This window comes from Cystoisospora suis, assembly GCF_002600585.1.
Source record: "Cystoisospora suis strain Wien I chromosome Unknown contig_708, whole genome shotgun sequence".
NCBI classification, from domain to species: Eukaryota; Apicomplexa; class Conoidasida; order Eucoccidiorida; family Sarcocystidae; genus Cystoisospora; species Cystoisospora suis.
In genome coordinates, this window is record NW_027153509.1 from 67524 (window position 1) to 94591 (window position 27068).

The 27068-nt window shown below is 49.4% G+C and overlaps 4 protein-coding genes across 4 annotated transcripts; 3 read left to right on the top strand and 1 right to left on the bottom strand.

Moving 5' to 3' along the window:
- The first annotated feature begins 311 nt into the window (after positions 1-311).
- On the top strand, positions 312-11505 carry CSUI_001778 (uncharacterized protein). The gene is made up of 11 exons (XM_068061982.1): positions 312-3132; positions 4044-4157; positions 4753-4865; positions 5637-5832; positions 6973-7355; positions 7688-7737; positions 8747-8788; positions 9397-9447; positions 9790-9879; positions 10303-10633; positions 11105-11505. Exons 1-11 carry the CDS (start codon positions 3038-3040, stop codon positions 11188-11190), a joined length of 1551 nt encoding a protein of 516 aa, XP_067926047.1. The 5' UTR covers positions 312-3037; the 3' UTR covers positions 11191-11505.
- A 3679-nt stretch (positions 11506-15184) lies between these two features.
- CSUI_001779 (uncharacterized protein) lies at positions 15185-22097 on the top strand. The gene is made up of 8 exons (XM_068061983.1): positions 15185-15899; positions 16603-16826; positions 17119-18604; positions 18971-19033; positions 19442-19553; positions 20177-20457; positions 20832-20943; positions 21230-22097. Exons 3-8 carry the CDS (start codon positions 18428-18430, stop codon positions 21898-21900), a joined length of 1416 nt encoding a protein of 471 aa, XP_067926048.1. The 5' UTR covers positions 15185-15899; positions 16603-16826; positions 17119-18427; the 3' UTR covers positions 21901-22097.
- Positions 22098-22777: 680 nt separating this feature from the next.
- CSUI_001780 (morn repeat-containing protein) lies at positions 22778-24239 on the top strand (the record flags this gene model as incomplete). Its single annotated transcript, XM_068061984.1, has 1 exon — positions 22778-24239. Exon 1 carries the CDS (start codon positions 22992-22994, stop codon positions 24237-24239), a length of 1248 nt encoding a protein of 415 aa, XP_067926049.1. The 5' UTR covers positions 22778-22991.
- Positions 24240-24560: 321 nt separating this feature from the next.
- On the bottom strand, positions 24561-26176 carry CSUI_001781 (uncharacterized protein). Its single transcript, XM_068061985.1, has one exon. It carries the CDS (start codon positions 25738-25740, stop codon positions 25474-25476), a length of 267 nt encoding a protein of 88 aa, XP_067926050.1. The 5' UTR covers positions 25741-26176; the 3' UTR covers positions 24561-25473.
- Positions 26177-27068: the final 892 nt, after the last annotated feature.

The following is a 27068-nucleotide window of genomic DNA, read 5'->3' on the forward strand; positions in this document are numbered from 1 at the left end:
TTCTAGAAATCGAGGACGTCATAAGGTCGATCATCCTGGAGTCCACTCCTATAAACCCGGCGATTTTATCCCTTACAGCAAGCAATATTCAACGTAACACACGGCTCCGTTTCAGATGACTTGACTCTTCCTGTTGACTGACCTTTCTTTTTGTTTCTCTATTCCTTTCTTAATCCTGCTGGACCTCTCCACTCATCTTCTCGTCCGCTTTTCCGTTCGCAAGCGATAGTTCCATTTCCGTTCAAAAGCCATAGTTCCTTTCCAGCTGACTAAATATTCGACGGGTAGGGACAGCTGGTACTTCTACGACTAGCTAACCACCCCAAAGCAGTAGTCACTTATCACAGTTCCTCTTACCTTCCCCGGCACCCCCCCTTTCTCTTTCCCTTTTGCCGGTGTGGCTTTCCCATCGTGGCTACCTCGATGCCGAGGAAATCGACATGAATGAGATCGATGGAAAGTCGATGTTGGGACGATAAAGTTCATTCGACATGCCACGCGACGATCATACAGTCGCCGGCGTTTGATGTTGCTTCTGCTTTTTTTTTTTTCACTTTCCTTCATCGCAAGTCCATCTTGCATGTTCGGCTTGCTTTTCACCACAGTTAGCTCTATTTTTTTTCTTCAGTTTTCCTCTTCGTTTTTTCTTCTCTTTCTCCACATCTCTGGGCCTTGTGCGGTTTCGCATCCCACGGGTACAAGAACTGAACCAACGCTTGCTTGCTTGCACACGACCACCCGTCACTCTTTGTTACGGATTTTCTGTTCGCCTTCTTTGCAGATCTCCCACCCAAGCAAGACCTTCTTAGAAATACTAACAAGACTTTACGCACTCTTCTGGGAAGAGACTTCTGAGAATCACTTCAGTGTGTCTATGTTTCTTTCTCCTGTATAGATGAATGATTCCATCTTCCTTCCTTCATCGCGCCATCTCCGCTTTCTCTTTTTGAGTATTCTTCTGCGCCTCGCACGCAGATGGCGAGGGCAGCTTCTGTGTCATCTTCTTCAAGCACACCGTCGGTTTCCTCTCCATTACCGATTTCCCGGCCCTTTCCGCGAGCAGATATCAACCTCGACACACTCCTCCGTGGGTCTCTCCTTCCTCTTTGAAAGAAGGCGCGTCCCAGCCTTCCAGAAGTGAAGGACAAAGAAGGCATATGATCAGGAAGAAGAGGAAGAAGGAAACACAAGTTCATCGGCGTTTTCACATTGTTCTCTCAAGGAATTCCACTATTTCTTGTGGCGAGTCTTTCCACCTTTCCCTCCTCCTTTGTTTCTGTCGCGAGGGTATGTGATGTGTATCGTGTTTTCTTCTTTCTTTGATGCCCTACACCGCTTACAGTAGAGACCACACCGTTTCGAAGTTCTCTTGATCTGCTCCACTTTCCTGGGTCCATGCGCAGTCAAGTTGTTCTCCTCTCCTATATAAAAAATCTCCTTTCTTGGAGCTCCCCGATTCTTTTATCGACTATCTTATGGTTTTCCTTTCCGTGAAAAGTCTCTTTTATGCACTCCTTATTTTCTTTCTTTTTCTCCTTGTTGGTTGTCGTCTTCTGTTCTTTGTTATTTCGTCCTTTCCTACCTTCTCAAGAAGAGATTTTTCTCTATCGCTCCCCCGATCCAGATCTGCGAACGACGTCGATTCTTCTGAAGATATGCGTCTTCTTTAAGGACGGAGAGGTTGGACTCAGGGAGACTGTTTAATGAAGAAAATCCTACCCCCTTTCATTATACAATCTTCGCGGAACAGCCCTCCGTTAAGGCGTAGAGGAAGGTGCCTTAACTACTTCACCCCCATCTCCGCGGGGAAAAGTGCCGATAGATACCTAGTGCGGACATGATAGCCGTTCTACGATTCCTCCCGGTCTTTGTTTCTCTGCGGCAGCTCCCTTTATCGTCGCAATCTTTCTTACTCTTTCGCACCAGTCTATCTCTTCCTCTCTGTCTACGTAACTATGTACATTCTTTCTGATTCTTTCTTAGGTTTGAGACGAAAACCTTCCTCTCTCTATATATGTCGCTTTTCTTCCTTTCTGCCGTCTGCAGCAGCTTCTTTCAGCATTTTTTTTCTCTCTTTCTTTTCGAAGCGGAGACTCCACCACCCTCTTCAGTAAGACAAGTGGAATGATTGCTTCAGGCAACTCTCTTTCTTTCCTTTCTCCAACAAGAGAGTAAGAAGAAGGAATGACTGGCAAATAAAGCTGTCTTACTTCTTTATGGATTCGGGAGTCAAGTCTCTCGTCACTGACCTTTGGGGAGAGGCCCCCTGTATCATGCCCTGAAAACTCAGGTGTCTGTTCTCTCGAAAAGATCAGACCTTTCTCGGTTGTCTTTATAGAAGAACAAAAGAGAGGGATGACACATTGGATATGTACAGAATAAGTCCTCTCGAAGCTTTTCTGAGTCTTCGTATCTTCCGTACTCTTCATCGACATCACTCTTGACGGAGTGTTTGCCAGATGTACATACCTCTCTCTCTCTTTTTCTCTTACCCCATGTTTACTGAATAAGTTCCTTTCTTTGATACGGTTCTTTCGCGGCCGTCCCTTCTTATTTGAACTGCCCCCTGGAAGGCCAGAAAACTTTCACCAGCATAGGGGCGCCACTTCCACGAATTCCTCCGTTCATGGCCTTCTTCTTTTTTGTGGACTCCTTCTGTCTTTCTCCTTCACTGGGGTGAGGTCTTGTCAAAAATCTTCCTTTTCTGACGAGGAGGTGTCTGACTCGAGGCGAAGACAGGCAGGGTGTATTTTGTTAAGAGACAGACCAAGAGGAAGAAGAAGAGGAAGTGAAAGAAAAGCCGACCACACACCAGAAGGCTACGGTCTAGAACGGGTGGATTTCGGCGCTACAAAAGACATCAAAGAAAACGAGATAGAAAAGGAGAACACGAAATACTAGAAGCAAACAAGCAAGCAAGCACATCGGAGAATCACTTCTTTGTTCATGAACAGAGGACGTCTTCTGCTTGGGATACAGACACGCTTTTCCGTGTCTAGTTCTATTTCTGTAACCTGTCTACTTGTTAGTCACCACAATGTCGTACATGGACAGTGACGTGGAAGCGTCGCCTGAGATGCTCCAGCAATACAAGAAGGCTATCGAGCTGTCGAAACAAGAAGATTACACAGAGTAAGGATTGCCTTCTTTCTTTCTTTCTTTCTCGTGAACTATGTCTACAAAGAACTGTCCATGATGAAGGGTGTCGTTTCAAAGCGACTCCCTGTACACATACGCATACATGAGTGCGTAATGTGACACGAGGAGTACGATATCTGTCTGCCCTCCTGCTGCTGCTGCTTCTTCACTAATCTACGTATGCGCACCAGAGCATATGCATGCACTCAAGTAGCATGCAGTATATATGTAGGTAGACAACCGATGTGCGTGAATGTATGTTTAAAGATCCAAAGGTGCATGATTGAGTGGACTATATAGCTGCTGACACTTCCGCCAGCTGCTATGTGGTGTCTGGCACCCCTTTGTTTCGTCGTCGCCTTCTTCACACTGCCGAAGAAGGCCGAACAACCGCATGTATATCTTTCTTTCTTCAGTTTCCTGTCTTTTCTTCCTGAAGCACAGAGATGACATGTAATTAGAGAGATAAAAGCCATTTCTTAATCTCGCACGTCTCTCTTTTTCTCTCCTGGTTGACTGGATCTCCCTGGACGGAGTGGCGTTCTGGTAGCACGTGTATATATGGATATACATACGAATGTGTATGCTTGTCCATGGAAATAAAATTGTATATAGGTCACCCATGCTTCTTACACTCATAGCCAAGGTTTCTCTTTTTCTATTTCTATATATACTTGCGAAAGTATATGCATGCGTATACATAGAGATTCGTACAAAGATGCGGCAGACGTGTTTATGTATGGTCGCAGGTGGTCGCGTTGTTGTTACCGTCTGTCTGCATGCACGTATGTATGTGCGTATGTATAGAGATACATACGTGTGTCTAAAAGCCTGTCTCCCCATGTCTACAGCATACACAGATACATGGATGTCTGAAGCAGGTGTTACGTTTTATGGTGGTGCAGGTTCAACCGCGTCGGTTTTATTCGATCGTTGGGAAAGAACAAGGATGATGAAGAAGTCCTCCTTGTCACTCTTTGCTTTCTCACGGGAGCTCCCGACCAGCTGTCAAAAGCCTTGTAAGCTTTCGTTTTTCTTCTTTCTGTTCTTCTTACCGCCATGATGGAAATAGCCATAGCAGTAGCAGCAGTAGCAGAAGACGGGGAAGAATGGGCTCGGACTGTATGCACGTGAAGATATGTAAAGGCTCTCCAAGAGGTGTGTAGGCAGAAGAGCATCGGCCAACCAGTCACCGGACATCGAACTATGTATTTTCTCAGGTGTTTGTTCTGATCGTTTCGAAGAGTTGTTTCTAGTTAATTCACGCTGTCCTTGAGAAATGAGAACGTTTATGGAGGTGCCGTTTCACCTGTATGTTTGGCTGGGTGTTGAGTTGTTTGTGTTTTCAGTCCGGGTGGCAGCTGTGTAGTCATCGCGATGTATGTACACCTCGTTGTCAACTAGACAAGGCGTTTTTTTTCTCAGGAGCGGATTTCATTGCGCTTGGGTGCGTAGTGTCTATAGACTGTGTAGACAAGAGAAAACGGAGAGAAGGTGTCTGGTTTTTGATGCGTGTAGTCTATGGGAAGTGCCCGCGGCTTTCGGCTTATATGCGGAGATTGTTCGACGGTGGAGTTTCTTAGCGTTGTGTCGGTCTTTTTTCTTCTTTTGCAGGCGGTATGGGCAGGCCAAGCTTCATTCAATGGAGGACAAGCCGTTTGTTGTGATCTTCGCTTTGACGATCACAAACTGGCTTACTGATGCTGCCTCAACGCTAGTCAAGCAGTGTACGTACACCTCATGAGAGGAACTAAGACACCAAAATTCCCGTCCGAGGAAATCCAGGGATGGCTCAACTTCTTCTGCCCTAGCTCAAGGAGAGAAACGGTGTTTTCATTATGTCTTGGTTTTAGTAAAACGCTCGTTTTTAGATGATGTGAGAATGTCTTTCCCCGATGGGTTTCACCTCATGTGTGCAGGTGCGTTTACATGGATGCGTGCGTATGGGGTATGGCCATAGTTAAACCCCTTATTTCGTTGAGATACGTCTCTTTAACGAAGGTCGGTTGAGGCGTACATAAGAGATGTCTTCGCTGGCGGTAGATACAAGTTTCGGTTCGTGCGAAGTTGGTCTATCTGTCTATGTATTCTTTATCTACTATCTATGCTTTCTCTTTCTCTTCTCTGCCTAGTTCTTTAGTCGTCAAATTTACGTACGACAATCCAGGGTGTACCGCTCTCTACTTGTAGTCCTCTAAAGATTCTCATTCATATGGAAGGAGATATATCTTTGTATGCTACGGCTCCTGCCTGTTCAACCTCGAGTCAGTTCTCTTCCTTCTTGACGTGCAGACAGCTCTACATCTACAAAGAGCACGTACATGCTGTATACTTGCTTCGTACGCCGCATTTATGTATATAGTCTTGTATGTACATACATGTGCTGCAGTATTCGCTTTACATATATGCCTGTATAGAGAGGTATATGTATGTCCATCTATACTGTTGGAGAGGCCGCGTGTGGTTCTGGGGTGTCTTTCTTTCTTTTTGTGATGTAGGTTACATCACATTACCTAGGAGTGTGAAGAAGAATTTGAAGAAGATCTATCTCCTTCATTGGTCTCTTACAGGGAAGATGGTCCTAGCAGCTGTCTCCCCTATGATCTCTCCAAAGTTCTGGCAGAAAGTCGTCTATGTTGAGCAGTTATCAGATTTCTTAGCGACCCTCCAAATGCCTGCCTCGGAGGCTCTCTGGTATGTAGAGGTGCACAGACGCCTCCACCTCCACCTCTCTCACTTACAAAATATGCGACATATTTTGTCTCTCTGTTTCTCTCTTTTCTCCCTTCTTCATCTTCTCCGTGCTATCTGTTCGTTCTCTCTATATATGTTTCTGTATATGTCTAGTATCAATTTACCTCGAGATGCATAGTACATACATGTGTATTTCTGAGCACAGGCCGGTACATACATACATAAGCACGAGTGCTTGTCATTCTTCCGCTTACAATCGGAATGGATTACGTCTCTATGTACTTTACTTGCAGAAATTCAAGCGTGGGGAGCAGTGTGTAGCCGTCTTGCCCTGTGTTCCTTGATTTAACAGGGGGAAGACAGCGTAGACACGTTGAGCTATTGTGGAACCCCCCTGGGTCGACAAGATAGACACAGTCCCCTCTTCTCGAGGCTTCTCATCGTAGACCTCACGACCTGTCTCAGTCTTTCTTCTGTTACGATGTGTTGCCCTTCGACTCTTTACGGTGCCACGACTAACGATATCCAGACGGGAATTCATCTAAAACATCTCTTTTTCACCAGATATATCCAGCAAAGTCATACATATATATAGCTGTAAAGCTCCGGGTAAACACGGATGTTTGATTGTGTATGTATTCTCTAGGGGGTCATTTGTGTGTGTCCTTCGTACACATTCTACACGGTCTCTTCTTCAGTCTTAGTGTATCGCCCCTCTCCAGAGATGGCTAGATAGCTTCAAAGCTTCATACGAGCGTACTCTGTATCTTGATAAGTCTCGAGATCTACGCACGCGTACCTCATGCTGCTGCTCCTCCTGCTCCTCCTCTTCCTTCTCCGTTATCTCTGCTTCTTATCTCCCTTTACTTCTCTTCGTTTTCTTCTCTCGGTCCAACTCTACTGCACAGCGGACCTTCATTCACCCGGCAGGCATCCACACTCTCTGCACTTTCATCTCTATTCAGTGTTTTATGTCGACACCCGACATAGTGGGTGACGCGCTTCCTCTACTATTTTCTCCACACCGGTCCCTCCGGTTTTTTCCTTTGCCACTGCTTTCCTGTCTCGAGTATATGCCTTCCGTTATGTATGTATATCTGTGTCTTCTATTTCTGTGTTGCCTGTGTCTGTGTATGCTAGCAAACTTCCTTATGTTATCCAGCATGAGGAAGAAGAGCGACTTTCACCGGGGGCAGGTCTGACGATCTACGGAAGTAACGTGACGACTCTTAGCGCGCGGATTCCGACCGATGTCGTCAAGCCTTATACTCGGTTACCATCGATCTACGTCGATTTCATCGAGCATCTAACATCAAAGGATGTAATTCAAACAAAAGATTTATTCTTTCTACAGGCCGACTGTGCTTCTCTATATGCCTTCGTCGGAGACATAGATCAAGGAAATCCACAGGCTGAGTGGAGTAACCTACCTGCGCTTGTCAGCGGCTTCCGACTTCTCTTTGATTGCATGCCTGTGCCCTTCTTAGGAGATGGAGCTTATGCAGCCTTCGATGCCCTCACAAGTACGTCCAAGCATTCGATAACACCAGGAAGAGGCTCTCTCTTTCTAGAGATACAGATACACTTAAACAACGATGAATTAGTCGTATCCTACTCTCTGTCTCTCATCCTCTCTCGATCCGGAAATCCTGCTTTCTCTATCTGTCTATAATATATATGTGCACACGTGGAATGTACACCCGGGTGTATACGTGTGTGATGTGTACGCGGATGATTTCCAGTAGCTTACAAGAACCGTCGGGATGTGCTGAAGGCAGACCATAGCTAGCCTCCTTATGTGCAGCAAGATCTCCATTTTCTCTTTCTCTTGTTCGCTCGGTGTGCTTGTGTGTAGAGGCAAGTACAAAGCCTGACAGTGCAAAGCTTCAAGCAACGCTTCAGCAGGTAGGCGCCTTTCAATTACATACACTCCGTACTCCTTTTCTTTGAGTTCTCCATTCTTCCTTCTCTTCTGAATCGTCTTCTTTTGCCTTTCTGGCGTCGACCATTTCATTCTCTCCGTGAACTTATAGAGCTTTTACTACGCGTAATAACGCGGCAGTCAATCACATCCATCATACGTGTCTACTGCTTTCTATTGGGGAAACAGTAGTACAAGCATCCGAAGGGAAGTAGGTGGGATCAATACGGAAAGAAGGATCTACCTAGACATCGATAGACCTTTTGACGTACAACAGGTCAGGCAACTTTTTATCTGTTGCTTGCCTATGCATCTATCTAGCTGTTTCTGCGTGGTGTTAGAGTATACATAGGTCGTTCTGGATCTACTACATACCTATGGGCAGAGTCCCTCTGAATATGGGCATAAGCGTAGACACGCCCGCACATGCTTGTCGCTGTTTCTTTTTCTTCGTCTTGTCTCAAGTGATTCCGCAGGCAGTGTATGTAAGTATTTTTGAATGTGTAGACGCGCTGAGGGGGGAGCTAATACACAAAGAAAAGAACACCTTCCAAAAGTGCTCTTTGGCTCAGGACGTCCACATGTAGATAGTCTCCTCGTAGAAAACTAGTAGATTGAGACGTTTCTGTTCTCGTCGCTTGTCATTTTCGTACGTTGTCACACCTCCTGCAGATATCTACATGTATATCTGTATAGTTCTATGACGGTCTGCATGAACTTCCCTGACAGTGTTGCTCAGATCTCAGTAGTCAGACAGGCCGTCCCTCGCGCTCACAACCTACCCGCATACACGTATATATATATATATATACATACATACATATATCTACATACATTATGTACGCAGGACAGTTTCGACTAAGCCAAGGTTCCATGCGCAGTTACTAGTTCCGACCATATTTTCCGAGCATTCGCCTTCATATATATACATATATATGTATATATGTATGTGCATATAGATACATATATGTCGATTGTGTACACTTGCTTCAGGTGTATGGGTCGCTGTCGTTGGGAGAGCAGGAGTCATTCTCGGTAGGTTTTGCTTTTCAGCATCTTTTGTCTTTCACTCGGATACCTTCGCGTGCTCACGTGTGTTCTGGAAGGATTTGTTAATACTCTCAGCATTCATCTAGTTCAGTGTAGCTCTTCATATATGAGCGTAGACGAGAGAGTGCCCCCGTGGACATGTAGCATGTATCATGCGGATGTTAACACAAGAGAAGAGTGAAGTCGGATAACCCGGGAAGCAGTCGCCCGGTGATCTCCTCCAAGCCTTTTGTGGGGCCTGTCCGTGAGACGTTACCTCTTGCTTCCTGGTGGTTTTCTCCGATGTGAATTTCGCAACTTCAGTTAATATTGAGTGCCTCCTCACTTAGCCGCCTGGGAGCAGCTTGATTGGCTTCATGCGAGGTGTATATACACTTGGAACTATCTTTGGAGGTGCATGCACTTTATTGGCAAGAGTACCCTGGAGGGAGAGAACACGACGTGGAGGATGTTGCGAAGGTGGCGAGTAGTAGTGAATAGGAGAGCGAAATAGGAGACGAAGATTAAGCTTTTTCTCGCTTTTTCTGTTGTAACGTACTGTACTGGAGTGCATGCACATTTGTAATGTCTGGATGTGTACCTGGTGCGTGCAGTATATTATGAACGCCTTCAAGACGATTTCTGCCGAATCTGCCAAGAATGGAGTAAGCTTCGGTCACATTCGTCCGAAAGCAAGTCATGGCTGTGTTTTCACATGATGAATATGTCAGCATGTGAGTCGAGGAAACTGTGTGTTTTTGTATGCATCGGTGCTAACATAGAATCACATGCAATCCATAGAAACACGTGAGTGTACAGAAGGAGAATGCCTATACGCACAGACTAGGTAGGTTCGAATGCAGGCAGCCATGAATTCTTGTTCCCTGATCAGAAGTTCGACGTATCTTTATATACGTTGACGTATGTGCGTGTGTGCTTTCCGGGTTTACACCGCCGAGCCTTCATAGTCTTTGTGTGCGTCCGGCTTCTTTCTCTCCGGTCTACAGATGACTTCCACGAAGATTGCTGAGGTTTTTGCTGCCTCCTTCTGTCGCCCGCCTACTAAGCCCGACGCTCAAATTCCTATCGTTAGTCATGTAAGCGGCGTGCCAACACACTGTCTTCTCACGTATCTATTCATACCTCCATGGCTTGACCCGACCACGGAAAGACACCGCCGTCCTGGAGATGCAACTTTTTGCTTACTAGCTTTGCCTATTTCCCTACTATCAGAAGCATCTGTATAGCGCTCTCTTTCCCTGTATGAATTCGGTACGTCTACCCGGCAGTGTTTGAAGGTATCCTCCCTCGGCTTGCCATCTGCCGGTGGTTGTACATATCTTCTTCGTACAAGGGCGAAGTCTATCTATCTGTCTATGCCTCTCGAGTCTCCTCCATGTTTCCCCGTGTATGTATTTGCCTGTGTATGGTACATTCTTTCTTTGTAGTCTTCTCCGTGGTGTGGTCCTTTTCCATGGCTTTTTTCTTTCTTTCTTTTGCAACGTCATCTGTGCGCCCAGCTAGCTGTCGAGGCTCTAGCTTTGGGAATAGAACATCCTGAGTGGTTCCAGCCATCTAAAACGGCTGCCAGCGCCAAGGCCGGCGGGGTGGCAGCAGCCCCAGCGAAGAAGAAGAGGCCCGGCGACTCGTCCTCATCTTCATCTTCGTCGGAAGAATCTTCTGAGGAGGAAGAAGAAGATGAAGAGGAAGAAGAAGATGAAAAGCCGAAACCAAATGCGACTGTTAAAGTTACTCCTCCAGCTAAACAAGGGACAACTAACGTAGCTGCAAAGTCCGCCGCTCCTGCGGCGAAGGCCGCTGCTGCCGCGCCCCCGAAAAAGCAGCCGTCAAGTATGTTATAACACGTAAACGTACACGTGCATATATGTCTCTATACATGTATATGTATGCTAATGCCGTAAACTGTGTATACTTTGTTAGGGATGTAGATTGCAGACAGATGTCTGGCTGTGTGTGGGAGTGCATAGGTATGTGTGTTGGACTTAATAGACAGACACGTATGTGTTTCCATACGTAGGTATACATTTGTTCGCGTATGCACGGTTGAGTATGGGGTGCTGGTTCTCTCTGTCATTCTATTCAAACAGAGTGAATGAGCTCTTAGCTTCCGAAACACTTATGTGAAGGCCTGTAGAGAGATATACCATTCGTGCTAGCTAGCAATCTCTCCTCCGTATCTGTGCAGTAGTGCGCAAGTTCTGTACGCACCTGTCGTGTATCCTGCTACGTACACATATTGAAGAAGGGCCTGTGCGAGGTATCTCATGAGAGGTTGTCTGTCTGGCTCCTCTATATGTTCAGAGAAACGCGAAAGCTCAAGTGAAGAAGAATCTTCTTCGGAGGAGGAGGATTCGGATGAAGACGATGACGAGGAAGATGATGAATGAGAGAAAGATGTTCATTCGGGTCAATATTCTCTTTCATTTGCATGCGTTGTGTCTCCATCTTTTTCTTACCCATATTTTTCTCGAACAAGTCATATCCTTCTCTCTTCTCCGGGAAAGAAAAACGACTCAGTTACTATCATGCCCTACTGCATACACATGCCTTTCCATATACATAGCTTTCTCGATATGTGACATCTCTTCTCTGTATAAATCTATCTATACTTGTATACACTACCGGGTGGCGTGGATATACACTCAAAATACATCTCTAAGTACGCCGTGCGTCTCGAAGAATATACAAGATAGATAGCAGGGATGAGAAAGTCATAGAGGATCATCACCCTGCGTGCNNGCACGCAGGGTGATGATCCTCTACGTGGTGTCCGCCTTTTTGTCTCCCTCTGTCTCCTGCCTTCAACTAAAGATGTTTCGAAGTGAACGTTTGATAACTCATCATCTCTCTGGTTGGTTTTTTCACAAGGAAGGTGTCACACTCCTTCTAGAACATGTCTCTTCTGTCTGGGACGGTCTCTATGACGTGTCACCTCTCGTACTGTACATTCACTCTTAAGGGTGCGTCAGAAATTGTATAGACAGAGGAAAGGACAAGGCACTTCCTACACTTTCTTCAACCTCTCCTCCTCCACCTCAGTTTTGTTGTCTTGTACACTTCATTCTTACCGTTCAGCTCCTCGGGGGATGAAAACTGGCTACGTATCTATCTCTCTATCCTTTCTTTCAAGACCAATTTTACGTTAGACTGCGATGAAGAGATGACGTTGTGACAAGACGTCAAGACTGGTTGCCTCGGCGTTATTTTGCTCCCTGTTTGTATCCCCACAACACCAACGCAGCGCAAGTGATTTTTGAGACAGAGCGGGCGGGCAGGCGGGATCTGTCCGTCTCATTTCTATCTGTCTGTCTGTGTGTGTATGTGTATATAAAGTGGGGGTGATTTTCTCTTCTCTACACGTGGGAAAGATAGGCGAGTATTTTTGGACACCGGGAAGAAGAGATTCTTTCTTTCTTTCTTCATTTCTCCTCTTCTTCCATTTGTTTCTGAACCTTTCTTTCCTTCACTTTTGTGTCTTGTCTGTTCGGAGAGGTGTAGCGACACCACCTGATGTCTTTCTCTCGCGCGCCTTCGTCGCTCTTTGTGATTCAACTGTTCCACTTTTTGGAGAGATGAACGTCCCTTCAGTTGTGCCATAGCTAGCTAGCTGGTTAGCGAGAGAGCGCGTTCTAAAGTGAAGGCACGAGAGAAAATCCAGGACAAGTTTTTGTTTTTTTCTTGGGGGCTCCCGTGCAGCAAAATGTCTCTCCGTTCGTTTTTTTTTATATCTTGTTGTTTGCGCTTTGTTGGGAAGTCGTGTCACTGCATATAGGATACATCTATCATCTCTTCCAGAAAAGATGGTTTGTTCTACTGTCTTCGATCTTAAGAGGAAGGACGTCTACATGGTTTATTCTCCCGTTGTGTGCGAGAGCTTAGACACACTCCATCTCCGTGGATGGGGTTTCTTGTTTCCCTTGTTCAGATTCATGGATATGTGTATGTACCGAGATCGTCGACATGCGGTGTTTTCTCTCCCTCTGACTGCGCATGACTTGCAGTCTTTACATCTTGTTTTGCCTAGCCTAACGTGTTTCGCTCGAAACAGCTTAGGTGAAGAGGCATGGGTGTGATGGATGATGTTTGCCGTAGTCTGTGTTGCTCCGTCTGTCGGCTAAGACCGAGTTGTCGTAGAGGCGGTAACACTCTTCGGCTGAGACAAGGTGCCTGGAGTTTTTGATGCAGTTCTTTAGAAGGCGCGAGACTGGTTTCCCCCTCATAAAGAGAAATGAAGTTCACTTGTTCATCTTGGTAGGGGGAGATCAGCCACATGAATGAATCCTTTGTTTTGTTGAGAGGGCTTGGAATTTGGTGAAAGAGACGTAGAGGTGAAATCCTACTGTCATTCAAAGATGCTCTTGTTAAAGGCCGTCATTCTTCTTGTTGGTCCAGGTCTGAAGCCCCATTTCTATCCTGCTAGATATTTTCTTCTTGGCTATGTATATGTATACATGCAGGTCTGTCTATCTGTGTTTATATCCGTATGTCCATCCCTGTATCTCTTTCTGTCCCTCTCTCTCTCGCTTCATAAATGTGCGTATACCTTGTTGATACGAGAGTATCTGGGGTGGTGTTCACGTCCCACCACTTTATGATGGATGAAGAAAGGTTGGATGGCGCAGAAGGCTCCTGTCAAAGAAGGGTGATGGTGGCGCTCGTCGAGGGGATGGATGGCTGTAGAATTGATTTGTCACAAGGAACGCTTGTCGTATGTTTTGAAGATTGTGGACTCAGAAATCCTGACTTTCAAAAGCCCTCTTCCAAACACGCGGAGATGTCTACCTGCTTTCGAATGGGCATGACGACAGTCTCGCAGAGGTTCATGCTCTTTCGTTTCGGCACCTTGTACTGTGTGCAAGATATCGTCTGTTATTACAAGGCATAGATAGGTAGATAGACAGATAAGAGGGTTGAGAAGAGCAAACAGAAGAGACATTCCGCGAGAAAAGAAAAGTAAAGGAAGCGGCGACGCGTAGAATAGCAGTCGAAGGTGTGAGGAGCCAGTCGTCGTCCTCACTCTCCGAACTTTGTCGTGTTACCATAGAACATTTTTTTTGTATCACGAGCCTCTCCACTCCGCGCAGGCCCCACTAGAGATTAGCAAAGTAGCGGGATGACCTCTGCTCGCCATACGTGGTTTAGGGCCTGGGGAGAACAAGAAAATAAAGGAATAACGTAGCAGTGTAGTACAGGGAGGTGAGCACGCGTTTTATATGTAGGGGCAGGAGTGTATGGACTTTCTTGAAATGAAGAATCAGTTGCACCCCTCTATCTGATTTCGTCGCTTGCTAAGAATCGATACGCGGCATTCTTCGTGTGTACCACTCTAGCGAGAGGAGAGAAAATGGATTCTCTTTGGTCTAAAGGGCCAGCAAAACGAACCTTGTCAGGGGGTAATCGGTGGGTAGACAAAATTTGGTACGGTGCTATCTTCAAAAGCACGAAGCCTATTGTTGACTGTCAATCGGGAACACTCCGTGTGTGTCCTACAGAGTCTGTCGATGCAGAATACAACTCCTGATCACTACGAAGCGTCCAATCTGCTGCGGAACTCGTCCCCTCCGTTTCCGACGTGTTATAGATGGGAAGTGCTGGCCGTTGACGTGTACATCAGTATATCTTCAAGGATACATCAGCTGATGCGCATATAACAACCATGGCCAGCCGCCGACGCACTTTATGGCTCCATCAGACTTTAGCCAGAGAAAAAGAGAGGAGGAAGCTGAGGTAGTTGAATCGCTGCAGATGCATTCCACGGGAAAAATGTCTTCGGGGACGTAGCGTTGAATATCACCACGGCTACCACGGCTGCTAGTGCTTACGGGCCGAGACGTGCACGGCGTAGACGCAGAACAGAAGATGCTGGATACGACGTTACCACTGGCGTGTGGATGTGTTTGTGTCCTTGGTTTTACATCGTAACGAAAGAAATCGATCCAGATCATCAAGAATGTCGGTACACCGAGTTCTGTCTACACGGCCCCTTGGCTCACAAAGCTCTAGATTTGTGCATCTCCGTTTTCTAACTCTCAAGAAAAGTGTCTTCCAGTGACAGTCGCTCCGGCACGGTCAGGCAGCATTCTGGCTACACTGGAAGGCCGCGAGATAGCGTGTGAGCAGCTCTCTCGGATCTTCCAGTTACTCTCCAGGGACGCAAAGAAGAACGTGCACGGGTGACTAAGCGCTAAGCCACACCCGCTCCTGCTAGCTCTGCACTTCGGCTGGTGAAAAACGAGCTACTGATTCTACTGCTGTACGTGGATTGTACTTGACTCCTGCAGCTCGCAGGGTCGACTTCTAATTCTACTTCGGAGTGAGCCACCAAACTTGGACACCGATTTCATACGGTCTAGCTTTGTTCCCGTCCAGGACAGCCTTGTTCACCGGCTGTAAAGGCTTTTCGCGAAAGTGGCAGTGGCTGCCGACGCGGCAGCTAGTCAAACAATTCCGCAGGTATACAAATACACGCACACCATAACAACGTTGTCCACGCCTTTTGGTCAGTTTCTCGTCTTCCAGAATGGCCTCCCAGACACACGAACAAACAGACGCAGCGGACACAAGAGTCTGCGGAGACAGCTATGCAGAGAACTCATTCGAGTCACTCATGCAGTTTCAAACTTCGCGCCTATCGAGACAGTCATTTCTCGGCTGTTTCAGTGACCCAGGTACGTCATGCGTGACAGGTGGTCCGTTTTCAAAATTTTTGCGGTCCATTTTCTGGAGATCAGGCAGCCGGCAACGTGACAGAATCTACACACTTCGGAGGTACAGCAAACGAGCCGGTTCTTTAATGCTCTGCATGCTTCTGCCGACAGCACTTGCCATACGCTACCGTTGTTCTTCATGGTTGAGGGCTTGCAGCAGAATGCTTTTTGTCTTCTCAGCGCTTCTGTTTCCTTGGCAGGCATGGGGATGGATCCTCCGCTGCTACACGCTGTGTTCGATCTCCTGAAAAGAGCTGAGACACCTACACAAGATCACCTCTCTGACACGATTTCGACGCAGTCGCTCCTTTCACTGCTACGCAGCGCGGATAATGGCACGGTAGAGTCCGCCGCGTGGGCCGAGAAGCAACTCGAATCGGTCCGAAAAGGTAGGAGAGCAAAGGCGGGGGCGGGGGCCATATTGCCGAAGCGTGCAAGTCACTTCGAGGTTACCTTCGCGGTGGAATTTTGGTCTCCTCGATGTCCTGTCTACCATATTATCGGCAGAAGGGACCTGCTGGTGTAGCCGACAGGATTTCCAGCAGATCGGAACTCTACTGCGGACCTTCCCATAGAGACAAAAGAGTGAAAAGGTTCCACCGGGGTAGAGCTTTCCCACTATCTTTTCTTCCAGCCCACGCGGTGGAAAACGCTTTTCTTTTCCTAGCTGCACACTAAAAGATTAGGTTGCCGACAGTTCCTCCAAATTAAGGTTCTTTCGGACAGGGCAACAAAAAGCTGAGACGGGATGCTTATTTTTCTCGCGCAGGGTGACAGGGAGAAACACTGCTGTGTGCAGATTTCATGCCGCACTGGCACCGCGGGTGTCACGGCGAGCCAACCCACCTGCTCTTACGGCAGTGCTAGTAGAGGCGCAAGGCCCCCGGCGCTTGTTAGATACAAGGACAACTCACGCTTGGCATCTGGCGACAGGTGACCAGTGATTCCTACTGAAAGGGCAGCGGGCAAAGGCAGCACCATCAGAGTACCGGTCCGCCTGAGGTATCCAGAGGGGGAGACCTACTGATGTGGCATGGGCCTTTTGCGCTACCTTCTTTCGTTCAGTTCTCTTGCTGGTGCATGTGCCTGCAGACGTCGAACGGAGAGACAGAAGATGCACTGATCTATTGGCCTTTTTCTCTAATCAGGTCATGCGTCACAGCTTTTTGTCGATATGTGAGAGCGGGTCAGAGCAGTTGAGCCGTGTTGCTGCACCTCCGGAAAAAAGCAGCGCTGAGGCGCTGCGAGACCTCCGCGAGGCGGTGGCAAAACAGTTCGCTAGCGATTTTGGGAAGACAACTGAACAGGCTTCAAGGGTAAGAAAGGGAACGACGCACTGCATCCCTCAGAGAAGTACGCTAACAGGAGTGATACCGCATTCGGTCCACCGGCGTGACTACATCTAGCGTTCACTTCAGCGGCAAAAGTTTTTTCGGTGTGAAGTCGCGGTCTCACCTTGTGCAGTCGCCGATTGATGCCGGGTCACGTTGGAGTAAGATTTCGTGAAACAGCAAGGTGGCTTTTGCACGCTTATACTCCGGAAGCAGGTATATGTGAGAGTTTGTAGTCGGCAGAGTATAACGAATTCGTTTTCCACTTGCGTCTCAGCTTGTTTCGAAAACCTTTACGAATATGATGAAGGAACTGGATGCCGACATCAAGGAGATCCAGCGGAAGGAGCGGGAGGCGAAGCAGATGGCCGAGAAGCAACCAAGACAAGCAGTTGCGATTGCTCCGCGGCTCACCCATGAGACTGTCTGGTACCAAGACTCGTACCGGCATCCCTCGGGGGCGTCAACAAGAAACACTTCGGATCAGCCTCTCACGCAGGAGTATCAGTACATGTACCTACCACCCACTCCCCTGGGCCCGACCTAAGTGTACCCTTTTCCCGTTCTTACCACTAGAAAGGTGGGGAGCAGACGGATGCTGCAGTGGAAAGAATTCTTGGGGCCGCCTGTCGTCCATAATCTCTTCGGCTCAGCCAATCCGCAAGGACTCGCGACTTTTGCTTAGCAGCCTGACGCTGAGAGAGCCTGAAATTAAGGGCTGGGAGCCTCCTTTTGTATGAGGCAAAGCTGCAGTAGTCTCATGAGGCAGAACCGCCACTGCTTCCTTTAGCCACTTGTGATTTTCTCATTTGGCTTCCTTCAATCCGGCCAGTGACCAGGTTCCCGCAGTCTGGGTCGATACCCTTGACGGCCAAAAACTGCGGATGAGGGTTCTTGACTATGTCAAAAGCAGCGTTCTTCTGAGGTGTAGTTAGCTCGAGGACCGACTTTTTTCGGAGGAATGCAACGCTCAGGCATCGTCATGATAACATGAATTCTTGTGGCTCTTGGTTCAGAATTTTTTTCAACTGTTGAAAACCGGAAGTGATACTGTGTGTATGGAGTGAAGTAACCGGGGACTTCAAAAAGCCGATAGGAAGTCTATCGCGGCCCTCCCGAAGTCCTTGGTTGAAAAGAATTTCCGCTTATGTAGTTGGTTACAATAAGAATAGCGCTGGTAGCCGCGCTCACTTATGATTTGATCTAAGAGTTTGTCGGCTTTCTCTGTCCGAAGAGTAAAACCGCTCTTCGGCTTGCCTGCACCGCCATGGTGACCGTGCCTACCATCTCCGCCTCCGGGACTTGAAGCAGTGAAAGTCCCTCTTGATCCAATCTGATGCATGTTATCACCGCGCTTTTCCTATAATTGCTGAGGTTGACCGTCTCCGCGTGCTGAAACATCGCTAGCTTTGCTGTGCTTTCTCGGTTGAACACCGGGCAGCCGTGGGACGGTATGCTTTGTGTCGGCAGAGCTTCGTCCATCTAAGGTAGCTGGACCGGTAGATTGCAGGTGTTCTTGTGCCCATCTCTTAGCGCGCAATCAAAGTACGCTGTCGAGCTGTCCCCCTGCTCTTCGGTGCGTTACGATGACCGAAACTGCCCGAGACAAATCGGTTGTATTCGCGAAGGTTTCATCCTCTGATGAAACCCGCAGCACCTGCCACGGGGCTGAGGACGATGAACCGCAGGCTGAGCGCACTCCGGACGCAGCTGACGGCATGGCGGTCTCGGAACTGACTCTAAATCTTTTGGCCGTTCTTCGAGTACGGTTGTTGGGGAGCGTTCACACGTGTAAAGTTCTCTATGAGCCTCGCCTCTTGTCTGCCCAGATGTCTGCGCTGCCTCGGGAACTTTCCCTCGCTTTCTGAGACTGCGTGAGGCCATTTCCCAAGGCCCCCGGGTATTCTGTTTCTTCTTGCACAGTAGCCCGCCGGTCTGCTGGGGGGTTGCATAGTCTGATCAGATCGACCAGTCTCGTACTAGGCTGAACTTGGCAACTTAAGTGAGCCAAGGGCAGCTACCAACAGAGCTGCGCCATCGTGACTGACTCGTTTCTGCACTTCAAGTCCAAGTCCCACACTGTAGTGTCCTTTATGATTATCATGTTGGGGATTCTTGTTCACTTGTAGGAGTCCAACCGGAGGCCCGCTGCTGTCTACACGCCTGCCGAAATAGCTGCTGCTTCGGAAAAGGTACGGTCACACCTTGGTGACACTATTTGCTCGCCCTCGACTGTGTTTCTGTAGGCGTGCTAATGCCTCCCAAGTCTTGTCGTTCAGGGCCTTGTTTAGCCGTGTAGTTGTCAGGAGGCAACGGCAGCCTAGTCAGTGGAGGCAGGTTTCACTTTGAAGTCCGGGCAACTTCCCGCCTCGTGGTAGATGAGGGCGACCGGTCTAACGTGATACACGCTCATCCTGGAAGGTAGGGGACTTCTCAGTGTATGTTACTTGCGGAGGAACGAGGAGGCGCAGTTTCTGGCAAAAATCATCCGACATGGAGTGCTGTGGTTAATGGTTAACTGCTACGTACGGTAGGCTGGTAGCGGCACGACAGATGTCGGCAAATGTCTCACCACTCTGCACTGCGATGAAATTCCGCAGGCGCTGGCACAGCACGCCAAGGCTGGCCGGGGGTTGATAACAGTATGCGCCGTCCTCGCCACAATTCTCGGTTTTCTTGCTGGCGGATGCAGTCTGTACTCGGCCATCAAACGTGAGTCTCAAGCAGGAAGTTCCACATCTGACTGCATGTCTCTCCTGGCGAACAAGCTAACAGAAAAGCAATCACATCTAAGTGAACTGCGCCCGGGACAGCAGCCACGTCCCAAGTCAACTTGGAGAGGACTATAGCTCAAGGACGTTGTACATGTTGGCCGAAGGCTTCCGTCAAGCTCAGCATTTTCAGCTCCGGAGGGAGCTGGCTTTCTTCCTTCGGCGTTGTTCCATTCTGCGCAAGTGCACTTTTCGCGTCGGTGGCTTACCGGCGATACGCGGTACCTTGACGGGCAGGCCCCGTACCCTACTTGAGTCGACTTGAGAATTGGTTATAAAGCACTCCGGTCCTTAGTGCTGCTGTTCCTGAGAACCAGAGCATGACTCTGGACACGCTCCAAGCAGTCAGGGCAGCAATTCTTTCTTTCAGCTGCTCCTTTTCAATTACAGGCTGCCCGGATTAGAGGGGGATGAAGGCAGACATGGTCTGTTCCGACTCGTCGCCCGTTTCGGCATCACAGTTACCGAGGATCAGTCGGCCGGTGGAGGTCCATCGTGCCACCTAACCTCTACAGACCTGGAAGAGTTCCCTCTTGTTTCTTCTTGTGACTCGGGTATTTTCAGTCCACGAGGCACCAGTTCTCTTGGTCTCTACACCAGCTCGCTTTCGGCCTGTGGACCAGGCAGGAGAACCTAGCTCCTCAGAGTTTCCTAGAGAATCGCCGCCCGCTTCTGGAGCTGTGCTTTCGTCAAACTATCATCCAGGTGGTGGAGGGCCGATCGGCACCGGGTCTCTACCCGAGAGCATAACAGGGCAAGCTGCAGCGCCGAGAACGATCACACTCTCGATGCTGAACACACTTCCTTTTGAGCAAATCCTTGAGACCTCGTCTGTCATTCTCCGAGTGAGCTCAGAAGAGTTTTGCGGAAAAGGGTCAGTAGGGTGTCTGACGGCTTGTGTGCAGCCGACCTGGTTTTTGCCCGGAGGCTTACCCGGGTACTGTTTAAGACGCCCCGAAGCCATGTCACAGCATCCACAGAATAGTGATCTGTATGGTAGGTTGTATGGCTCCTCCGGGGTGCGGTCTACGACGGAAAACCTGCGCGTGTCCATGGTTTAGTATCTGGCGCCTTTTCTTTTCCAGATGCCGTCTGGACTGGTCGTTTCGGGTTGGAGTGTCCTCGACTTATGACAGGATGATACGGGGCTGCTTTCCTCTGGCGAAAGGCCTAAGGAAGCCGTCTGGATTTCCCGAATTCGTCCGTTTCTTGCCTTTAGATAAGCGAGACCGAAGTTCGCGCGTACCGCGTCTCCACAGTCAGCCGCAATTTTTCAACGAAAACAACGGCCATAGGGTTCATGACTGGGGATACACTTCTTCTACAGTCAGGTAAGCAGTGGTCATGTGCTCATTTTCACATCTGTCGTCCCGGCTTGAAAGTTTTTCTGGTGGGTGAAACGGGAGCAATTCGAGATCCCGGACCGGTCAACAGCTGTATCTTCTCACGCAAAGCTGAGAACGAACATCAGCGATCTCAGTTGCTTGAGAACGAACTTCAGCCACTCCAGAGGCTCAAGAGTCCTTGGGGTTCCTAGTAAATATAGACTTGCAGAGAAGCAACACAGAAATGACGTGGCATGTCTGTTCTCGGGATCTTTCCTCTTTTTTTCCGCAGACGGTTTGGCCGTATTGTTGGCTCCGTCAAACTCTCTCATCGCTGGTTGGCAATTGACTACGGAGGATGGCAGTGGTGACTTCCCTCCGTTCCCCACGAATGTTACAACAATACCCAACTTCCTGGCTAAGCCCCCCGCCGGCGGAGCCACAGAGCCGCTCACGCATGAGCAGTTGGCGCTCTGGTTGCTGAAGAAGCGAAGCGAAGAAAACGCGCTGCTGTCTTCTTCAATCGGCCAACCTATCGCGGCTGAAGCAGGCGTGGGCCAGGGGTCGACAGGCGCACCCTCATCCAGCGTGACCCAAAGCCAGGACGCTCCTTTCTTTCCACTCACGGAAGAACAATATAAGGACCTGGACAGAGGAGAGCCTCTTCTAGAAGGATTTCCTACACTGAACCCTGCTACACCAGTGCTGGTGGGGGATGGCGAAACAGAAGATGGCGGAGAAACACAAACGACAACGGACCCACCGAAAGATATCAAATTTCTTGGGATCGTTTCAAACTCAAAACCCACTCCACCGGAATCTGATGTGAAGAAGGAACAGGAGACAACTGCAGCCGCGGAGCGAGCTGCGTCTCTACCCATCCAGTCGAGTAACCAAGCTGTCAGCCGGGACGTTGCACTAGCAGGAAAGCCGACTCCTGAGACGAGCAAGTCTGCGGCGTGAAGAGCTGTGCGACTGATAGCGTGTTGAAGTAGACTATTGGAACCGACTTCAATGTGCATACGTGTCGGCTCCACAAAACCTTAGCCTACTGGGGGCCGGAGACACTTGTCCTGACAACCTTCTCCAATGTTTTTTTCGCACTAGCGAGTTGTAGGCGCCACGGAAACAGAAGAAACCTCCCTCTCAGGAAACCCTACAGTTCTGGTATCTCAGAAAGAAGGGGCGCGACAGCAAGTCTAGAGGCTTAGAGTCTGCTCCGGACGCTTTGCAGACACATGTGTTGCACCCCGTCACCCCAAATTGTGCTTGACACAAGGCGAGCCTTCTGAACAGCTGGTTGCTCAAGAGAGGGAACCCATTTCACTAGGCCAGTGTACTGCCTCCAAGATTGTCAATCTAGGCTTTCCCATCACCGCTGCCACTACTCTCTTAGCGTGAGTCACCAAGTTCCAAGAGTGCAACCAAGTACCATCGCCGGTCTTAGGGTTCGATGGCATCGGCCGGTGCACACCGAGGCTTTAGTGGAGACAGCGAGACAGCAGGCTGTTTCTTATGTACTTGAAGCCAGTGGAGTTCCAACATACTTACCCGGTCTTCGGAGCTCGCGCCCATCCAGTCTGGAGGTGTAGACAGGGAGAAGCGAGTCCACGAATGTAGCAACCGACAAAGCAGCGGGACTCCGTACAGTGATGTACCTTGGCACAATTGTAGGAAACCGCGTCCCGGCGCACACTCGTAGATGCAGTTTCGTCTCCCCCTCTTCCGGATGCGACAGCAGAAACGAGAGTAACACGTGGTGGGCAGCGCTGTCAAACTGGTGCTGCAGCGCAGTACATATCTGGTGGCCTCCCCTGTTTTGGTTACTTCGTGGCGACAGCGCTCGAGTTTTGAGCATTCAAGGGGCCCCTCTCACTACAGCTGCCCAGGCCGCTTGCTCGCCCCACGCATCACGCTTTTTCCTGGTCCGCCCATGGCCCTCGACAGACCGGCCAAGCAAGGGCTTGTTAGCTTCTCCTCCGGTCCGCACATGGGCTCCGGACTTGCAAAACTACAATCGATCAGCTGTTGCCGAGGAGTTGCAAGTGAGCAATATGGACGGCGCTCCGAAGCCCAAGGACGCGGAAACTAGCGCTGACGGCCCCGGCTCAACAGCTCCGACGGAGCCAGGAAAGCACAGTATAGCTTTCCCTGATGGAAGCCAGTATTTCGGCGAATGTAAGCTGGTGGAGACCGGCGGCCAGTTCGTGTATCATGGAAAAGGTATCTACAGGAAAGGCGGATATGTCTGCCACGGGGAGTGGCGGGATGGTCGCTTGAAGAAAGCGTTCATCAAGTTTCCTACTGGAGACATCTTCGAAGGACAGTTGGTGGAAGGACACTTCCATGGATGGGGAAAATACACGTGGTGCAGCGGGGAGCAGTTCTACGAAGGTAGCTGGGTTCGCGGACTGATGGATGGCCCAGGGACACTATGCGCGCGAATCCCGGGCGCCCGATCTCCCGGCGAAATGCCTGAACCGGCCTCCCATCCTCCCCAGAATTTCAAGGGCTTCTTCGTCCAGGGTAAATTCTACCAGACTCCCAGCTGTCAAATGTCCTTCCAAGACATTTTTGTCGGCCAGTATACCTCACAATGGCGAGCGGCGGTACTGAGGACTCTGCAGGAGATGGAAACAGCACTCCTGCAGGGAATGGATATAACCGCATACCTGGGCGGAGGGGGATCGGGTTCACCGGGCGCAGCACGCGGGGCGCCTGGAAATTCGGGAACCCAACCCAACAAACCCCCCTCGAAAGGCACCGAAGGTAGTCCTGGTGGTGAGCCAGAGCCGAGGGGAAAGCCTGGCAAAAAAGCTGCAGCCCGGCCAGGTGCAAAAGGGTCAACGAAGGCCCCATTGCCCACCACTTCTGTGCCGACGGGAGCAGAGACCAAACAACGACCAGGCGCAACAGAGCATACAGCGGAGAAGTTCATTTTGGGGCCTTACCCGCAAGACTCAGACCTCACCGCAGAAATTCTCTCTCGATTAGTAGCGGGACTAGTGGGCAACGAGGCGGAAAGTGGACAACCTGCTAACTGCGACGTGCGGGTGCCATTGACAGAGCAAGAACTCTCCTCTCTTGTCACAGTTGAGCCATCGAGAATTTTGGCCGACGCCCGTGTACAGCTTGGTTGCGGTTCTGGACAGCTTGTGGAAGTCAGCACCCGTACCGAAACAGCTGCTGCGTCGGTGATTGCGTTCATAAACTGCAACGACCTGTGCGGAAGTGCTGACGAAGCGTTTTTGAGAGTCGTAGGATTGTCTATACCTCCAGCACATCAAAAGAAATTTAAGTGACTAGCGAGGTTGACTCGGAGCATCTCCTGTGACGCCAGGGCTGCCGAACATGCTGCAAGCCCCTACTATGACCAATTGAACACACCTACACCTCTCACGCAACAAGGCGGAGTCCATCTGATTCTGCTGGACAACTGTCTCGACCCTGTTCCGTCACTTCATGCTCTCGGAGACCCTATGGCTGAGTTTGGAGAACTCCTCACCAATTATCAAAGAAAAACACCTCCACAAGTTCCGAAGTTACTTGCTTCATGCCAACGAAAACAGGGTGCTGCACTGACCGAGTGCATGTTCTGCGTCAGTGTGCACCCCGGCAAGCACTCATTCGAAACATGAAACGCCGTTCTCGAAGAGATGGGTATTGGGACTCGTGTAGATCAAGCTCCTTCGTTGCTCCAATGAGATAGTGTACGCACAGTATTCGGAGACATAATGAACGAGAACATAAACGTCTGCGAACACACCGAAGCGTGCAAAAAAAATAAGCGAGAATCTTTCAGGTCCCCTACAACTTATTGGAAGTTAACCTTCACTTATTGAATAACAGACACATGTTTTCCGCTGACGGCCATTTGAGGAGACGAGAGAAGAGGCACAAGGAGACGCTTTGCTGCATGTTCACGACTTCTTGAAGACGTGCTGAGCGGCGGAATCAGAGGCACTGAGATAGAACAGCGTGACTTGTGGCGAGGGATTGGAAGTCCACTGCAGGGTTGCAAGCTGCAAGCGGAAGTGTTCGGCGTCCGGTGATGACCGTCAGCGATGTCGCTGAGACGACTCTGTAAGAGCAGGGGGGGTAAACTTGTCGACCGTGCTAGCTGACGGGGAACTCTGAACGCCTTGCTAATATTTTTTTTTTAAACTTGGTAGTCGCTCGTAGATATCCCTTTCCACAATGCGCTGAGACCACCATCACGTGCCTGGTCTGATGTTCGCAAGGGGAAAGTCCACGGCTTGACTTTTCGCGGAGTGCTTCGGCTGCTTCGTAAGATGTCTTGTCCATTATGGGAAAATTCAGAAACATGATTCTTTAACTATGACCATTTGCTTTCCGTCGCTTGATATTGAATAAGCTTGACGAGCCCGTAAGGCGGGGAGCCGGCTGGCGAGGACCAAGAAGCTGAGGGTGAAACATCAGACTGGACTCGGTCCTTGGGCTGACGAAGATTGGAGATCGGTATTGCACAGGTTTTACATAAATCGGATGGAAAAATAAGGGGGATGCTGAAAAAACTCAACACTCCGAGAAGGGCGCAGGAGAGGGATTAGGTCGCCCGCGCCGATATTCAGGACCACAAGCCCATGTGCCGGTGAAGGGAATCCTAGTGCTTGGACTGAAGCTTCTACCATCCCTTTCAAAACCAGACTGACGGCCTCGCCTCTCCTCTTCTTGATCTCTCGAATCCCCGCCGGTAATGTGCACCGGGACACTATAAAAGACGAAAGCATTGTGTCCTCCTACACTACTTTGTTCCCGAGTATGACGTGAAACTCTGGCCATGACGGAAGGGCTTGAACGCTCAAATGCGAGGATGCAAGAGAATAAGCTTGGTCTGTCGTACACGAGGCTGCGACAATATATAGCGAACTATCTAACGAGGCCGTTGACCACACTGGTGCTGTGGACCCTCTCTTCCACCACAGAAAGAAAAAAGTAGGAAATCCTGGTGCTTTTCGAGCCCCCTACCCGCCACGACAATCCGGAGGTAACCCGCTACCAGGCTGACGAGATCGAAGGCGGGAGCGATGAAGCATCGTGAGCTTTTATTTTGAGAATCCTTTCATGTCTACACTTTCTTGAAAACTCCGAAAATCGCATGCGGGCAACGGATCCCGCGTACTGGGACACACTCCAGAAGGTAGTGGAAGTTGCCTGAGCCATTCTCGCCAGCGACGGAGAAATGACCACCGGTCCAAAGTCGAGTCAAAGGCATTTCGTCGTGGTCGGTGGTGTCGTATTCAGCATTTTGACGGTGACCTGGCCTTCTTCTGCTTGACCTCAGGCGACACTCGGTCGAGAAAAAGAAGAGTGAACTGCCAAGCATGAAGCCATCCAGCCTCTTCTGGGGATTGGCGTTGGAGTTGTGAAGATCTTCTCGCGGTTCGTGGTATGTCGCGGGTAAAATTCCTCATCGCGACTTCCGGAAATAATACACGGAGAGTGCCATGGCACTACGGGTGTTTGATTACCGGCCACCAATAATCCTGTAAGAAGCAGATTGCGAGAAGTGGCAGATACTGTAGGCCTTCTAACAATCCGATTGTCTGCCACGATTGGACGACAGCAGTCGAACGAGCCTTCCAGGACGCTGCGAGCATGCCCGTCCCGGGAGGGCCTAAGCAGAGCCGCTGGATGGTCCGTTGTGCTCGCTTCGGTTCACTAGTGGGGCTTGCCCGGTGCGCCCGAAAAGCGGTTTGAGACGAGCTGATGCTACCCGAGAAGGTCCAGAAGGCAACTTCAGCACATGAAGAAGTCCGGCGGCTTCTGATGGCGCTACTTCATGGAGCGCACGGGTCTCAGGGTAGCTCGCGACAAATGGATATCGAACTCGGGGCTTCCGCTCCAGTACTGCGAACAGCGTTCCCCTGAACGAGACTAACTTTTATTCCAACACCCCCGAGACTAGTGTCACGACATACCGCGAGTCCGCGCCATGGTAGAGGCACTAGGTGGGGATTAGTTAAAGCAGTTCTCCGAAAAACAAACTCTGGAAAAGGGTTCACCTAACCACACGCGGAGAGTTACTTACACTAGGAATCCCCTGAAGCTGCAAACAGTTTCCAAGGGCTGCAGATCCTGGTTCATTTCTTCTCAATTATTTTGGACGA